Consider the following 17711-nt stretch of genomic DNA (forward strand, 5'->3'; position numbering starts at 1 on the left):
GAAGTTTAATCATTACCTGCAGGGCAAGAAGTTTACACTGCTGACAGACCACCAGCCGTTGGTATCCATATTCAACCCTAAAAAGGGCGTTTCCATTATGACAGCGCAAAGGCTACAGAGGTGGTCCCTTTTCCTAGGGGCACACCAATATGACATAGAATACAAAGGATCAAAACAGCATGGGAATGCTGACGGTTTATCACGCCTACCGTTGCCAACGGTAGAAGAGGCGCCTACAGTGGACCCAGTGGAGATGTTTCACTCAACCATAGTGGAATGTCTACCAGTAACAAATTCTACCATTGAAAAGGAAACGAGAAATGACCCGACTCTCTCACGAGTCTACGATTTAACGGTGAAGAGATGGCCAGCACATGGCGAACCACTGTTGCCAGCATTCTCGCAAAGAAGAGAACAGCTGTCAGTGTGCCGAGGAACCTTGATGTGTGGATCCAGAGTGGTGATTCCACCCAAACTCCAGGATAAAGTGCTAAAGGAGCTTCACGAGGGGCATCTGGGTGGAGTGAAAATGAAGAACCTAGCCAGAGCGTTTGTGTGGTGGCCAGGTATCGATGGAGACATCGAAGAAATGATCAAGAGCTGTCTAGGATGCCAGAAGGTCCAAAACGCCCCACCACAAGCCCCTCTACATCCATGGGAGTGGCCCTCATCTCCATGGCAAAGGGTACATATCGACTTTGCTGGTCCATTTATGGACTCAATGTTCTTAATCGCGGTGGATGCACACTCCAAGTGGCCGGAGGTAATAAAGATGTCCTCCACCACCACGGAAAAAACCATCACAGTATTAAGGACCATATTTGCCAGGAATGGGCTGCCGGAACAGATCTGTTCTGATAATGGACCGCAATTTGTGTCCGAAGAATTCAGGAAGTTCTTAAAAAACAATGGGGTTAAGCACTACACGTCCGCCCCATACCATCCCGCCACCAATGGATTAGCTGAAAGGTTTGTCCAGACCTTCAAGAAGGCCATAAAGGCCATGGGTAATGAAGACATAAATCTACAACATAAGGTAGATAACTTCTTGTTTGCGTACAGGAATGCAACACATGCGGTCACAAACCAAACTCCCGCCATGATGTTTTTCAATAGAAGACTAAGATGCCGGCTGGATTTGATCAAGCCAAACATCAGAAGGGACGTAGAGAACCGGCAATTTCAAAGCATGAATGAAAGGCCAACTAGAACCTTCCAGATAGGTCAACAAGTTTTGGCCTGGGACTACCGTACCGAGAAATGGCAGCCTGGAACTATTTGCACACGACTAGAACCGCTGATGTATACCGTGGACATTGGTGAAAGCATAATAAGGTGCCATGCTGACCAGATCATAGAGTCATCCGAAAAGGGACAACCTACACCACAACTCTATACGCCTAATGATGAAGCGGAGATACCCATAGTATCTACCTCCGATCCGGTGATACTGGAACCAGATGAACCCGACACTGGCATTCAAGCCGAATCGACCTTGCCAAAAGAACCTACTACACCACCGAAAACTACTACACCACCGAGGCGTTATCCGGACCGAGTCAGGAAGCCTCCAGGGAGACTGAATCTGTGAACTGTTTTTACATGAAGTTGTGTATATATGTTATTATGTTATGTTTAATGGGGAATATATACTGTTAAGCTAAAATGGGAGGATTGTGGTGTATGTAACCATTCCACCTTTAAGAGAACTATTTAAGAGATGCACTACTTTATCTTGGCTGCTGTATACTGTAATACCGGTGGTGACCACACCGGTATATAAGTGCTGTGTAATGATTTATTGGGTAGTTCAGCCCTGACCTTCGACTAGTAAAGACCTGTTAAAATTTACTCTTGTGGTCTGTGTAGTAATTCTCACTATAACACACAGACTTAACACCTATCTCTTTGAACAAGCTTTTGGTCACCTGTTCTAATAACTCCTTATGCGACTTCATGTCAAATTTGGTTTGATAACGCTCCTATGAAGCATCTTGGGATGTTTTACTATGTTAGAAGTGCTATATTAATGCAAGCTGTTGTTGTTTAAGGGGGAAAGCTAAGGCACAAAGATATAAGTTTTAAAGAGGCATTTGAAGGAGGTTGTAAGATGAACTGGTTTTGGGAACATGTTTCAAAGAGCAGGAGCATTCAATGATGAACCAGAGAGAGCAGGGAGTGAGCGGCAGGAGATCGATTGAGGCATGCATGTAATAAAAAGTTTAAAGATACAGCAAAACTTATTTGTGCAGAATACAGAGCAGAAGCCACTGGCCAGACCATTAGAAATACTGACACTGGCACTGTTAGACAACTTAGATATAAGAACGTAACATAGGAAATAGGAGCAGGAGTAGGCCATTTGGCCCTTCGAGCCTGCTCCGCCATTCAATAAGATCATGGCTGTGACCTTACTCCACAAGGCATCAAACAGATGCTCTGGTAATGCACGGTACGGGAGTGTCCTCAGGAGCTGCAACTGTCAAGATTTTACGGGAGAGCACTGGAGGAAACCTGCCAGTTCATAAGCCACCAATTCATTGAAGCCAATACAACAACAACGTACATTTATATAGAGCCTTTAACGTAGTAGTAACAGGAGCGTAATCAGACAAAAGTTGACACCGAGCCAAAGAAGGAGATATTAGGACAGGTGACCAAAAGTTTGATTAAAGAGGTAGGTTTTAAGGAGGGACTTAAAGGAGGAGAGGCGGCGAGGTATAGAGAGGGAATTCCAAAGCTTAGGGCCTGGGCAGCTGAAGGCACGGCCGCCAATGGTGGAGTGAAGGGAGGAAGGGATGGATAAGATGCTAGAGTTCTCGGAGGGTTGCAGGCAATGTTCCCCATAATTTTTGGGGGGGGCGCATGGCCCCTTTAACGGGCTACCTGTCCCATTCAAAAGTCCGTGCATGTGGGGTTTTTTCCAATTTAAAAGCCATCTCACCGGTTGCGCGGGACCCCTGGAGTGCTGCACGGCCACGCAGATTAAAGGGAACATTTGTTGCAGAGCTGGAGGAGGTTACAGAAATAGGGAGGGGGGGGGCGAGACCATGGAGGGATTTGAACAGGAGGATGGGAATTTTAAAATGGAGGCGTTCGGTGACCAGGAGCCAATGTGGGTCAGCAAGCTTGGGGGGGTGATAGGTGAATGGCACTTGGTGTGAGTTAGGATACGGGCAGCACAGCTTTGGAGGTTGGAAGGTGGGAAGCCAGCCAGGAGTGCATTGGAATAGTCAAGTCTGGAGGTAACAAAAGCATGGATGAGGGTTTCAGCAACAGATGGGCTGAGGCAGGGGCGGAGATGGACGATACTACGGAGGTGAAAGGTGGTCTTGGTGATGGAGAGGATAAGAGGGTATAGGGTCAAATGCAGTACAATAATTGCCTAACTGCTTTTGAAAATAAATGCTCCTGGTGTAGGGGGTAACATAGAAGATAGGAGCAGGAGTAGGCCATTCGGCCCCTCGAGCCCGCTCCGCCATTTAATGAGATCATGGCTGATCATCCAAATTCAGTACCCTGTCCCTGTTTCTCCCCATATCCCTTGATCCCTTTAGCCTCAAGAAATATATCCAACTCCTTCTTGAATATATTTAATGAATTGGTCTCAACTGCCCTGTGTGGCAGAGAATTCCACAGGTTCACCACTCTCTGGGTGAAGAATTCCTCCTCATCTCAGTCCTAAATGTCTTACCCCTTATCCTTAGACTGTGACCCCTGGTTTTGGACTCCCCCGCCATCGGAAACATCCATCCTGCGTCTAGTTTGTCTAGTCCTGTTAGAATTTTATAAGTTTCAACCTATTGGCATGGATAGAAGATTGGCTAGCTAACAGGAAACAGAGAGTAGGCATAAATGGGTCATTTTCTGATTGGCAAGATGTAACGAGTGGTGTGCCACAGCAATCAGTGCTGGGGCCTCAACTTTTTACAATTTATATAAATGACTTGGATGAAGGGACCAAAGGTATGGTTGCTAAATTTGCTGACGACACAAATATAGGTAGGAAAGTAAATTGTGAAGAGAACATAAGGAGGCTACAAAGGCATATAGATAGGTTAAGTGAGTCGGCAAAGATCTGGCAAATGGAGTATAATGTGGGAAAATGTGAAGTTGTCTATTTTGGCAGGAAGAATAAAAAAGAAGCATATTATCTAAATGGTGAGAGATTGCAGAGCTCTTAGATGCAGAGGGATCTGGGTGTCCTAGTGCATGAATCGCAAAAGGTTAGTATGCAAGTACAGCAAGTAATTAGGAAAGCTAATTGTTACGTCCGTGTATAATAAGACACAGACTGCAGAGAACGGTACAATAGGTGTTTACTCAACGTGGCTCACACTGCAACTGATCTGTACAGATTACTACTCAGTGTTATATACAGGTGTGGCCACTGCCGGTACTGCAGTATACATGAGCTGTAAAATATAGTTCCCCCCCTTAAAGGTATATACATTACATTTCCTCCCCTTTTAGATTAACAGTACCATAACACTCATTTAACAATTAAATATCAAACTAATTACAATTAACACTTTTAACATGCAACATTAGCTGAAAATAGTCTATTTATATATTCAGTCTTTGGGGAGGCTTCCTGATCCTTTCTGGATAGCGCCTTTCCCGAGTGTCTTGCTCTTGGTGCGGAGGCGATTCTGGCCCCCTGTCGTCGGTTGGTTCATCAGCTTCCGATGCTACTGTTTCTGGGGTAGATGCGACCTGTACGTCGGGTTCATCACCAGGTACGTATGGGCGAGGCATGGGGTTGACTTGTTCCTGTGACTCTAGGATCTGGTCAGCATGTCGTCTCATGATGCTCTCCCCAACGTCCACTGTGTACATTAGTGGGCCCTGCCGTGTGCATATCGTTCCTGGCTGCCATTTTTCTGTTCGGTAGTCGCGGGCCAAGACTGGTTGCCCTACATTGAAGCTCCTTGTTAGCTTCTCATGGATGTGCTGGAATTGTTTACTCTCAACATCTCTTCGTACGTTTGGTCTGAGCAAATCCAGGCGAGATCTTAACCTTCGGCTAAAGAACATCATGGCTGGGGCCTGGTTGGTGACTGCATGTGTCGCATTCCGGTAGGCGAACAGGAAATTGTCCACCTTGTGCTGCAGCGGAATGTTGTCATTGTACATAGCCTTTATTGCCTTCTTAAAGGTTTGTACAAACCTCTCAGCCAATCCATTTGTGGCTGGATGATACGGGGCGGATGTGTAATGCCTTACCCCATTCTTTTTCAAGAACCTTCGGAACTCTTCGGACACAAACTGTGGTCCGTTGTTGCAGCAAATCTGCTCTGGCAAGCCATTCCTGGCAAAAATGGTCCGTAGGACTGCAATAGTTTTCTCCGTGGTGGTGGAGGACATTTTGATGACCTCAGGCCATTTCGAGTGCGCATCCACGGCTACTAAAAACATTGAGTCCATGAATGGACCAGCAAAATTAATATGCACCCGTTGCCATGGAGATGAGGGCCACTCCCATGGGTGTAGAGGGGCCTGTGGTGGTGCATTTTGGACTTTCTGGCATCCTGAGCAACTCTTGGTCAGGTCCTCGATTTGTTTGTCGATTCCCGGCCACCACACACAAGCCCTGGCTAGGCTTTTAATTTTTACCCCTCCCAGATGACCCTCATGAAGCTCATTGAGCACTCTATCCCCTAACTTGGGTGGAATTACCACTCGGGATCCACACATCAAGGTCCCCCGGCACACTGACAGCTCTTCTCTCCTTGTCAAGAATGCTGGCAACAGTGAGTCGCCATGTGCTGGCCATCCCTTCACCGTCAAATCATATACCCGAGACAGTGTCGGGTCATTTCGGGTTTCCTTTTCGATACAAGCGTTAGTTACCGGTAGGTATTCAACTATAGTCGAATGGAATATTTCGACAGGATCCACTGCTGGTGCTTCCTCCACAGTAGGCAGTGGCAGGCGTGATAGCCCATCAGCATTTCCATGCTGTTTCATGCCCTTATATTCAATCTCATAGTGGTGCGCCCCTAGAAAAAGTGACCATCTTTGTAGTCGTTGCGCAGTCATTACCGGAACGCCCTTCTTCGGATTAAAAATGGAGACAAGAGGCTGGTGATCAGTCAGCAAGGTGAATTTCTGCCCGTGCAGATAGTGATTGAACTTTTTCACTCCCCACACTAGGCTGAGGGCCTCCCTGTCAATCTGGGCGTAGTTACGCTCGGCTGAGGTTAGTGATCGTGACGCAAAGACTATTGGCCTCTCTGAGCCGTCCGATAATTTGTGCTACAGCACCGCTCCAATGCCGTAGGGTGACGCATCACATGCCAATCGAATTGGTAATGCTGGGTTGTAATGGGCCAATACCTCTTTCGATGTGATTAGTGTTTTGCTCTTCTGGAAAGCTTGTCTACATTCGTCACTCCACTTCCATGGCAGTAGGGTGTTCAGTGGGTGTAGTATTGTAGACAAATTTGGCAAGAACTTATGGTAGTAGTTTACCAGCCCGAGGAACGACCTCAGTTGTGACACATTTTCCGATGCTGGAGCCTTGACTACTGCCTCAATCTTCTCTGGGGACTTATGTAACCCCTCTTTATCGATAACGTGGCCACAATACGCGATCTGTTTTCTAAAAAACTCGCATTTGGGGCGGCTAGCTCAGAGCCCATATTCCTGCAATCTAGTGAGCACCTGCTCCAGGTTGGCAAGGTGATCACTGTCATTTTCGCCCGTGACCAGGATGTCATCCAAATAACACTGGGTCCCTGGGATCCCTTGCAGGACTTGTTCCATTGCCCTCTGCCAAATAGCCGGAGCTGATGCTACCCCGAATACCAGCCGTTTGTATTGGTAGAGACCTTTATGGGTGTTGTTTGTGAGGTATTTTTTTGATGCTTCTTCTACCTCCATTTGCAGATACGCCTGGGCCAGATCAATCTTAGTGAAGCGTTTCCCTCCAGATAGCGAGGCGACAATATCTTCAATCCGCGGAAGTGGATATTGTACGGTGTGAAGGACCGGGTTCACTGTTACCTTAAAGTCCCCACAGATGCGAACCTTCCTTGGTTCCCCAGGCGTGCTGCTCAACGACTTTTTCATCACAGGGACGATGGGTGTAGCCCACTCGCTCCAGTCTACCTTGGACAGTACACCTGAACGTTCCAGACTCTCCAGCTCTGCTTCGACGGCTGGGCGGATCGCATAAGGTACCGGTCTGGCCTTAAAAAATTTTGGGCTTGCGTTTTCTTCAATTTTAATCATCGCTGTCATGCCTTTTAGTGTTCCGACTCCTTGCTGGAACACTTCTTTCGTGTCAGTTAGGATCTTTGACAGTCGCCCAGGTGTGACGTCGTCATCCTTTTTTGTCAGCCACAGTCAGTGCCTGTATGGAATGCCAATCCAGTTGTATTTTCCGGATCCATTCACGTCCCAGTAATGGTGGTCCTCCATCTTGCAATACATACAGGTCTAGTTTTGGTGTTTCCTTACCGTTATATATGACGGTCACCCTTATTTTTCCTTTGGGGTAGACTTTTTGCCCCGTGTACGTCTTCAAAATAATTTTTGTGTCTCTCAAGGGTATGTGTGAGAATAGCCGCTCATAGTCCCATCGGTTCATGACTGTTAGGGCTGATCCTGTGTCCAATTCCATCTTTACCTGGACCCCTGCTATCTTGAGAGTGACCCAAATGGTTCAGTGATCCTCCGTTGTGATCACATTATGTAGTTTCAGACAACTCAGTTCCCTGCTTTCAGAGTCGTTATCACTCTTATGTTCGTCTGAACTATTCTCCGTTATCTTATGTACCTTCTTGTACTTTCCTTTGGTCGGTTTCTTATTGCTGGTTTTCTTTCCCAACCTGCAGACTCGTGCTATGTGTCCTACTTTTCCACACTGTCTGCACACTTTGTCTTTGAACCAGCAATCATTCTGGTTGTGTGTTGTTCTGCTGCAGCGATAGCACTTCTCTGTTCCATATGACATTTCGTTTGTGCCATATTCTTGCGGTCTCTGTTGTATCTCTGCAGCGCCCTGTGCTGCTGCTTCATGTGATACCGCAATGCTGAAAGCCTTTTCCGACGTAAGGTCCTTTTCAGATAAAAGCCGTTTCTGGGTTCCTTCACTTTGAAGCCCACACACAAACTTGTCCCTTAAGGTATCTGCCAGTCCCGCTCCAAACTGGCAGAGTTTCGATAGTTTGTGCAGTTCTGTTAAACAATCAGCATTGCTTTCATCCTTATGCTGGTTCCATTTGTGAAACTTGAATCTTTCTGCTATCAGCAGCGGTGTGGGGTTTAAATGTTCCTGTAGTATCGTTACTATGTCTTCAAAACTCTTTTCCATTGGCTTCGTTGGGGTTACTAGATTTCGTAATAAACCATACGTCTTTGCACCCATTAAATTTAACAATACCGACGCTTTCTTGTCATCTGACACCCCATTTGCCTTGCAGTACACCTCTATTCATTCAACATATGTAGTCCAATCTTCGACTTCATTGTCAAATGCGGTGATACTGCCACTCTTCGGCATTTTTGGTGTGGTTTAAAATGGAGTCTCCCAATGGCTTAAAATGGCATCTCCTGCGCTTTCCTTCCTCCCCCGCTGCTGTCGACGCCGCTCCTGGCGGTTCTCGTGGCAATGGCGGCGCCCTGTAGGTTTTGCGCGCTTCTCCTGTGCTGCTGCCAACGGCGCTCTCGGCGGTCCTCATGGCAATGGCGGCGCCTCGCGGGTTTCTGCGCGTCTCTCTCTCCCTCTCTCCGACGCTGCTCGGCCCCTGAACACCGGCTGCGCCCTGTGCGCTCTGCCCTCTCTCTCTCCCCCGTCGACGCTGCTCGGCCCTTTGCTGTGCCGCTCGGTTGCGCTCTAGCCCGCCGCTGTCCGGGAAGGGTCTGCGCACTACCTGTTGCCAGCCCGTTTCGCTGGACCACCTCGACTGGAAAGCCAAGCCTGGCTCTCGACAGCCTCCCCCGCAATTCTCGAGTCTCTGCTGGATGACTGGGCGGTTGCCCGTGGTCGACGCCCGAGTCTCTGGCCTTGACCTCCAGTCCACTGATCTCCAGGAACGAATCCCCGGGAGGTGATGCAGAGTTGCAGGTAGGTTCGAACCTGCCTCGTCGCCAATGTTACGTCCGTGTATAAGACACAGACTGCGGAGAACGGTACAATAGGTGTTTACTCAACGTGGCTCACACTGCAACTGATCTGTACAGATAACTACTCAGTGTTATATACAGGTGTGGTCACTGCCAGTACTGCAGTATACATGAGGTGTAAAACATAGTTCCCCCCCTTAAAGGTATATACATTACAGTAATAGAATGTTATCGTTTATTGCGAGAGGAGTTGAATACAAAAGTAGGGAGGTTATGCTTCAGTTATACAGGGCATTGGTGAGACCACATCTGAAGTATTGTGTACAGTGTTGGTCTCCTTATTTAAGGAAGGATGTAAATGCGTTGGAAGCAGTTCAGAGAAGGTTTACTAGACTAATACCTGGAATGGGCGGGTTGTCTTATGAGGAAAGGTTGGACAGGCTAGGCTTGTATCCGCTGACGTTTAGAAGAGTAAGAGGTGACTTGATTGAAACAATATAAGATCCTGAGGGGTCTTGACAGGGTGGATGTGGAGAGGATGTTTCCTCTTGTGGGAGAATCTAGAACTAGGGGTCACTGTTTAAAAATAAGGGGTCGCCCATTTAAGACAGAGATGAGGAGAAATTTTTTCTCACAGAGGGTCATGGGTCTTTGGAACTCTCTTCCTCAGAGGGCGGTGGAAGCAGAGTCTTTGAATATTTTTAAGGCAGAGGTAGATAGATTCTTGATAAACAAGGGGTGAAAAGTTATCGGGGGTAGGCGGGAGTGTGCAGTAATCAGATCAGCCATGATCTTATTGAATGGCAGAGCAGGCTCGAGAGGCCGAATGGCCAACTCCTGCTCCTAATTCGTATGTACGCATGAACACTCAAGTATCTACAACTAAGTTAAGAGAAAGAAATGGCTTAAATTTACAAGCTATAGTCTTGACAGAGGAGCTGAGGAGTGTAAAGATGAGACAAAAAGAGTCTGTGGGTGTGGCTTTTAAGTAGTATGGGTGTAGAGAGATCACACAACCAGATATTATAAAACTCCTCGAGTGAAACTAACCTAATGATTTCTTCCTGGTGAATTAAGATATTTTTTAATGTATGCAGTCGTCAAACACTCTGCGCACATGGAATTAAAATACCATCTAATGAAGAACAGAATACAGAACACACAATACCCTTTACAGCACACACTGAAAAACAAAGATAATTCTAAAAACCTACTGCCCTCCTGAAATAGTGAAGAGACATCAACATTCAAAGCATTAGAACACAGTGCAATGGACTTTGCATTTTCTATCCTAATTATGTAACTGAATCTGAAAGAGGTTGATGATATGCAGCACTCCTTTCTTTGATAACTCCTGAATAACTGTTCCTTTATTTTTTTTATTAATAAAATTGCCACTGGCCCTTGGTAACCAATTCAAAAATAGCAATTCCATAACAGTGCATTTTAAGGCTCTGTTTGGAAGTAAATTAAAAAGATTATCCAATTAAGAACTGATGTTATATTTATAATGCTGGAATGCAGTTATTAAGGCTGCTTGCAGGACAGGGCACTCCAACTACTGCATCAGTTCTAATAATAAAAATAGCACCTGCTTACTTTTTAATAACTGTTTGCTCAGCTACTAATGTACTGCCATGTTCTTGGAAAGTTTTTTTTTTCTAATCTACAGTCCCTGTTGTATTATTGCACACTTGATCTTTCTCATTTATCTGAGACACTTGGCAGTGAATCTAATCATTTACTGCCCTCTGGTGGAACTATGGTAAAACAGCACCTCTACTGAACTCATTTTAAGCAATGTACAATTTACCTGTAATTATTGAAGAGTAGACATACAATTCAGATTACAACATTACAGCAGAGTGTTTGGAGGCATGTGCTCAATGTAGAATCAGTGATATATTCCAGCAACACTATGCTTAATATAGTGGCAGTTCTGACGAAGGGCCATCGACCTGAAATGTTAACTGTTTCTCTCTCCACAGATGCTGCCTGACCTGCTTGAGTATTTCCAGCATTTTCTGTTTTTATTTCAGATTTCCAGCATCCGCAGTATTTTGCTTTTGTACTATGCTTAATATCTTCTTCTTCTTAGGCAGTCCGTCGGAACCGAGGATGACTTGCTTCCACATTAAAAATGAGTTCGAAGACTTGTCACCTTCTTAATATACATACACAAGAACAGGAATTACATTAGGCTCACAACAACAACATTTGTTTGCTCACTTTTTCAGACATGTGGAAGAGTTAAACAGGATTTTGAAAATGCAGCCTATTCCAACAATTGATGTCAGCAATAAGTGTCTCAGATGATGGCAGCCTTTAGTAATCAAGTCAGGTATTTGCAGCCATTTTACAATCCAAACGAAGGGAAACCATAATGCGCTTTGTAACTCTTCAGCGGCACCATGAAGAATGCATTCTCATTTTGTGCAACTCACTCTTTATTGATTTTGTTTTCCCAGTTAAAGAACAAACGTGAGGCTGGGACCATTAATCTGAAATTTTCAGTGTTGCAGTCTAAGTACAAACTGAGCAAACATTTCAATTAGGGCAGTCAAGCGATTACTTAACGACGATTAGTTTCACGGTTAAAATGTTTAATCTCAGTTAATCTAGGTTTTTAATCGCATATTTAACTGATCTGATTACTTCATCCATCTCATTCAAGTTTGGCTTTAATGGAAAAGTAAATGGAGCAGGGTGTAAAACTATTGCCCATTTTACACCACCCCAATGTCGAATTCCCCTCCTTAATCTCTGTTATTGCGGACAGCGAATGACTGGAGGTGACATTGGACCTCATTTCTCGGACATGAAATGGGTATAAAGGTCCAATTTCACGACGCTATCATCTCCTGCGACATTTTTTGTCAGACGATATTCTGGCATCACTGGCGGCCGCCTTCAACAGCCTTTAGGCCCCTTGCATATAAGAGGCCTAAAACCTGTTTAAGGTTGCCTCTTGAAAATTTGTCAGCGCTGAACAGAGCAATTGTTGAGCACCTTTCAGGTCCTTGGGATGTCCCAAAGCACTTCATAACCTAAAAATATTTTTTCAAGTGTTGGCATTGCTGTTCTGTAGGTAAACACAACCACCAATGTGCACGCAGCAGGGTGTCGTAAACAGCAACAAGACGAATGACAAAGCAATCTGCTTTGGTGGTGTCGGTTGAAGGATACATGTTTGCCAGGACATAAGGAAGACTCCCCTACTCCTCTTCAAATAGTGGCGTGGGATCTTTACAAATAGGCAGATAGGGCCTTGGTTGAACGTTTCTTCCAAAAGACGGCACCTCCCACAGAGCAGCACCACTGCAGTGCGGTACTGCAGTATCAGCCTAGATTATGTGCTCGATCTGATTGCCGCCTCTATCTGCTGACCCAGTCACACCCCCTTTCTCACTTATCCGATCTTAAAATTTCACTGCTCCAGCAAGTAGGGCTAGCGACTGCAGTTGGACAAGTGATCACATGACAATTTATCACATGACATGTAATCACATGGCATTGTCCGGGCTCACACATGAAGAATGGCCACTTGGGGGCGGCTGGCACCTGTGGAACCGTACCCAGCAAGAGTCAGTGCCAGGTGAACCATTCCCCAGCGAGAGTCAGTGCCAGGTGACCTATTCCCCAGCGAGAGTCAGTGCCAGGTGAACCATTCCCCAGCGAGAGTCAGTGCCAGGTGAACCATTCCCCAGTGAGTCAGTGCCAGGTGAACCATTCCCCAGCGAGTCAGTGCCAGGTGAACCATTCCCAAGCGAGAGTCAGTGCCAGGTGAACCATTCCTCAGTGAGTCAGTGCCAGGTGAACCATTCCCCAGTGAGAGTCAGTGCCAGGTGAACCATTCCCCAGTGAGAGTCAGTGCCAGGTGAACCATTCCCCAGTGAGAGTCAGTGCCAGGTGAACCATTCCCCAGTGAGAGTCAGTGCCAGGTGAACCATTCCCCAGTGAGAGTCAGTGCCAGGTGAATCATTCCCCAGTGAGAGTCAGTACCAGGGGAAACATCCCTCAGCAAGACTCAGTGGCTTCAGGAAAGAAGGGGAAAAAAAGAAACAAAAATGCTCAAGATTATAATATTAGGGAAGAGGAATTCCCCTTACAGTGCAAAACTATTTACATATACTGTCCCTTTAAGAGGTTTGTTGCTAACCTTTCTGAAGTTTGGTCCAGTGTTCCTATATGCAGGAGGTGGGCTTTGCTCATTTGTGTAAGCAAACTATTTCATTATCAGACTTCTGCAAAGGGTTTTGCATCTATACACCTGAACATGAAGTTAAGTGTCTAAGCCGTAAATTACTCATACCTTCAAAATTGTAGACGCATGGTCAGAAAGTCAAAAAATTGTGATAAATTTTATTTTGATGAGCAACCCAATTCATTTATCTTCTCACAAATCACATACAAATATATTCTTTTTTAAGCTTGCATTCCTTTGGTCTCACAGCCTTGCTACATGCACCTCTTCCAGGCTTAAGTACATTACGTTTTCACTACATTCCTCCTTCAGTTCAAGGAGGTTTCAGATAAGCTTTTTACCTAGACTCAGCTGAGTTCAGATATTTTTCCAATGTTCTGTTGCTGCGTGTGGATGTAGATTCCAATTAAAAACTCTAAGAGCTGGGGCTGTTTACAACCCCTCTGCTGCCGAGGTTTCTTCAACTGCTGCCACCACCTTTGATCTCATAAGTTTAAATCTAGTCAGCCAGATTTCATATTAACAAAACTATTCCAAGTCATTCTTTAGTATTTGGGAAATATCTACATGTCACACAAAGCCCAGCATTCTCAGAGATTCTGGAACATAGGCAGCCCTGGGCATAATCTAACCATTCACAATAATAAAGAAAAGATCAGCAGGTTATATCACAAACTCTTGGCAATAATACATTATGGTCTCTGACACTGCAAACATGATTGGACATCCATAGAATTTGGCAGTTTCGTTTCCACATCCTAAACAAGAGCCCATTTTCTTCTATGCAATACAGTACAGGTATATATAGACATTCCTGTACATATCAAGTGTAATGTTTCTGTTAGTTACTGTTCAATTGAATACAGTATAGATGTTGCATATGCTTATCAGCAGCAGTTTTGAAGTAATGGAACCCAATATGAACCTGCTATTCCTTTGAAATATTCCTTTTATTCTGTCTTCATATTACGGCAATAAGTTTTAAATTATTTTTTAAAATAGGGTTATTTTAGTTTGGGTGCAAGACACAATTATCCATAACAGAAGCGTCCTGTCTGAAAACACAGTCCAATGCTTGTTTCATAAAGTTTCTACAGCCTCACCTGGATGGCGGAGTCATGCGGGCTAAGAATATTAGGAACTGTATTTGCAGTCTGCTGCAAACCTCATTAAGATGTTGAGTGATGGGCATTTCATTTGCAAGTTTAATTATTTCATACATATGAAGGAGAATCCAAAACCCAACTCTTGGATACGTCCATTTGTGGCCAGCTCCAGTGAGATGCATACTGACTGGTACGTCAGACAGCAACATCTCAGTGTGGTATGAAAACACGAACGAGACTCACATTTATACACATCTCATCAGAAATATCTCAAAAGTGCTTCATGACGACCTACTTTGAAACAGAGTATCTGGTACTAGTTGCAGGCTATATCTCGGCTGAGGCTCGACTGCCATCATCATTCGAGAGGTTTCATTCACCAGCTAAATCTTATAGCCTCAATCACAGTCAAAAGTTTTCCAAATGTTGTTTTAATCTTTCCACAAACATCAAGTCTGTACAAAAGTAAATTGTCCACTTTACTGCAGTGTACAACCGGTCATGCATTTAAACATGAATTTATTGCTATACTTTATAAATTGAAAATTGCCAGTGCTGTATCTCATCTGCTTTTCTCTTGCTGTTTTGCTCAAGATGTTCTTTTCTTAGTCACGTTTCCTCATTAAAGAGTTGCTCAAACGCTTCAGAGATCTCTCACTACAGTAGCTTTTTATTAGAAAGCACATACCATTTCTAAACCTCATTCCCCCCACCAACATATTTTTATGTTTATTATAAAAGTTTTCAACTTGAGCTTGACCACACCCCACACCCCCCACCCCCAGGACTGATGAGGACGCCTCCTCCTCTTGTACATCTCTCCACCCCCCCCTCCCCTAGACACAAACACAATTACATCAGTTTATCAATTTGGAATGATTCTAAAATTAAATTTTGCTTCAAAGGTTCATTTCAAGCACAACCACAGACAATTAAATCAGTTTGAGTTGAGACAGCGACATGACAGCTTCCGATACATAATTAATGGAAAGAAAGAAAAGCTAGTCATTGTGAGACAATTATAACCTTTTCCAATTTTTTTTCCCAAATGAGCCCTTTAATGTTAAAGGGAGAAAATATGTAAAAATTGCTAGTGTTCAGCATCAACAGGAGTGCCAAAATTCACAATACAAAAAGACACCAAGTTTATTTTCCAAAATGCCATCCTTTTAAGATTCTGTGTTCTCGTCTTTCTTCATGGCCTGTAACGACAAACAAGACGTGAATTCGATCAGCAAGGCTGCTCATGTAGTCGGGTTGGTTTTCCTGAACGCAGCAATCTATCATTATGTAACCATCTCTGTATTTTTAGTACCTTACCAACCATTAGAAATATAGCATTACAGTCACTTTGACCATAAAGCTATTTCAATGAAACTCACAAGGTACGCAACCATTATCTGAGCTGTCAGATCAGATTCCAGCCAGGAACTCGCTCTCTGGCACATTAACATTGATAATATATGGTTTCAATGTTGTATGTGTTGCACAAATTAGTTGAAGAAAAGTCCATTTGATTTTTTTCTTGGTTCGTTTTCTTCCTGTAGTGTTCATCAAAACAAAATGTGAATATTTGCTGGGGCATTCTATATCCAGTATGTATTATAAATTATTAATAGCTTACTCAAAAGAAAAGAACCAAGGACTCTGTACTTCAGGCTCCCACTTGCTTCCTTTGCACATTGCCAGAGCTACTGCTTAACGACTAAAACTGTAGACCAAAGGATGTACAATTTGTGACAGCAGCAAAAGACAAGATATCCCAGGCAGGCAGCCACAAAGAGAGAGTCCACAATTTATTCATTATACATTTGCCAGAAGCTTAATACTTGTTATTAAATAGGATTTATTAGTTGAATTCACAGAGCTATAGATCACAATACAAAGACACACACAGAAACGTTTAACCTCCAAGTACAGGAAACTTTGTGATATCCGGCACCGACGGGACCGAGCTGTTGCCGTCCCATCAAAACTGCCGGACAAACCAGTGCTAATGTTGAAACATACGGAGATTTTCAGCTCCTTGTGAATCAACAAACCCTGTTGTTTAGCAACAGCTTCAAAACAGTCGGCTGCAGCTTAAAAGCGTCTCTAGCTGAAGCTGTTGCTTAGCTACAGACCTTGCAGAGCCTGACTGGGAAAAAAAAAGCAACGAGAAGTAAAAAAAACTTAAAGGAAACGACTCCTGAATTTTGCCGGTATAGAGCTTTCCGGACTTTTAACCTCCGGATAAACCAAAGTTTCCTGTATAGAGATACACACTAATCAGATTCATTTGGGGCAGGTTTTCTTCTTTTAAAAGAAAAAATGTCAAACTTTGTGTGCTCTCGCGGTATCAATACTACATCAATCGGCACTATTATCAGGTGCTGCAATGCACGTTACTCATTTTCAGACTCCCTCAACCAGACAGCACAAACCAGAAAGGTTTTAAACGGAGCCATTTTATACAGATGCTGCACATGAACTCATGCTGATCCTCCCCAGCGCTGACAGCATCACCACACCATGACAGATCAATTATTGCACCATGACCACAATTAGGATATCAGTGCACACACTCCAGATTATTTTGAATAGGAGTGGTACAGATGGTTTTTTTCTGGCCAGCTAACAAAAAAGATACACATTATTCATCTTGCTGTTGTAGAAAAATCATGGATACATCCAGTCAAGGTCATTTAATTTTTGTCTATGTAGATTAAACAGGCCTTGAGCATTCCCTAGGGTGCAGAGAACAACCCACTTACTGTAGCTGCTAGATTAATGGACTGCTGTTGCTGAAATAAATCTGAATATACTCCTTGTAAATTATCGTTTGAAACCCTGATCTCCTAGTTTGTAATCATATTACATCAATACTGTAATGGTTTTGGATGCAGTCTGTAAAGTCTGTGGTTTGTGCAGTTAATAAATACACAGACTTCTGAAGTAACAAACAAACAGGTCTTTACTATTCGAAGGTCAGGGCGAATCTGCCCCAGCAATCCTGCCACAACACTTATATACTGGTGTGGTCACTATCGGTATTACAGTATACAGAAGCCAAACAAATAGTGCCACACCGAAAGTAGTCCTCTTAAAGGTGAACGGTTACATTCAATAGTTCCCTTAAAGGTAGACGGGTACATACACTACAATCCTCCCTTTTTAGCTTATTACTTACTAAGTCCATAGTGAACATACATTCTAACATATATACAGGTTTATGTAAGACAGTTCATAGATTCAGTCTTTCCAGGGGTTTCCGGATTCTGTCCGGATAACGCCGCAGTGGTGTCGTCATTTCAGGCGGGCTAGGAGGTGCTTCTGGCAAGGTCGATTCG

General features: G+C 44.2%; 1 protein-coding gene across 1 annotated transcript in view; it reads right to left on the reverse strand.

The window, feature by feature from the left end:
* Positions 1–13414: 13414 nt before the first annotated feature.
* LOC147102719 (Golgi apparatus membrane protein TVP23 homolog B-like) overlaps positions 13415–17711 on the reverse strand; it is a 29261-nt gene continuing 24964 nt past the window's right edge. The window contains exon 7 of the mRNA XM_085963445.1: positions 13415–15584. Within this exon, the coding sequence (XP_085819571.1) occupies positions 15552–15584 (33 nt within the window). The 3' untranslated portion in view covers positions 13415–15551. The remainder of the gene's footprint in view (positions 15585–17711) is intronic.

The sequence above is a fragment of the Somniosus microcephalus genome, chromosome 21, assembly GCF_052327205.1.
Source record: "Somniosus microcephalus isolate GS21.2 chromosome 21, FLI_Smic_1.0, whole genome shotgun sequence".
In the NCBI taxonomy this organism is placed as follows: domain Eukaryota; kingdom Metazoa; phylum Chordata; class Chondrichthyes; order Squaliformes; family Somniosidae; genus Somniosus; species Somniosus microcephalus.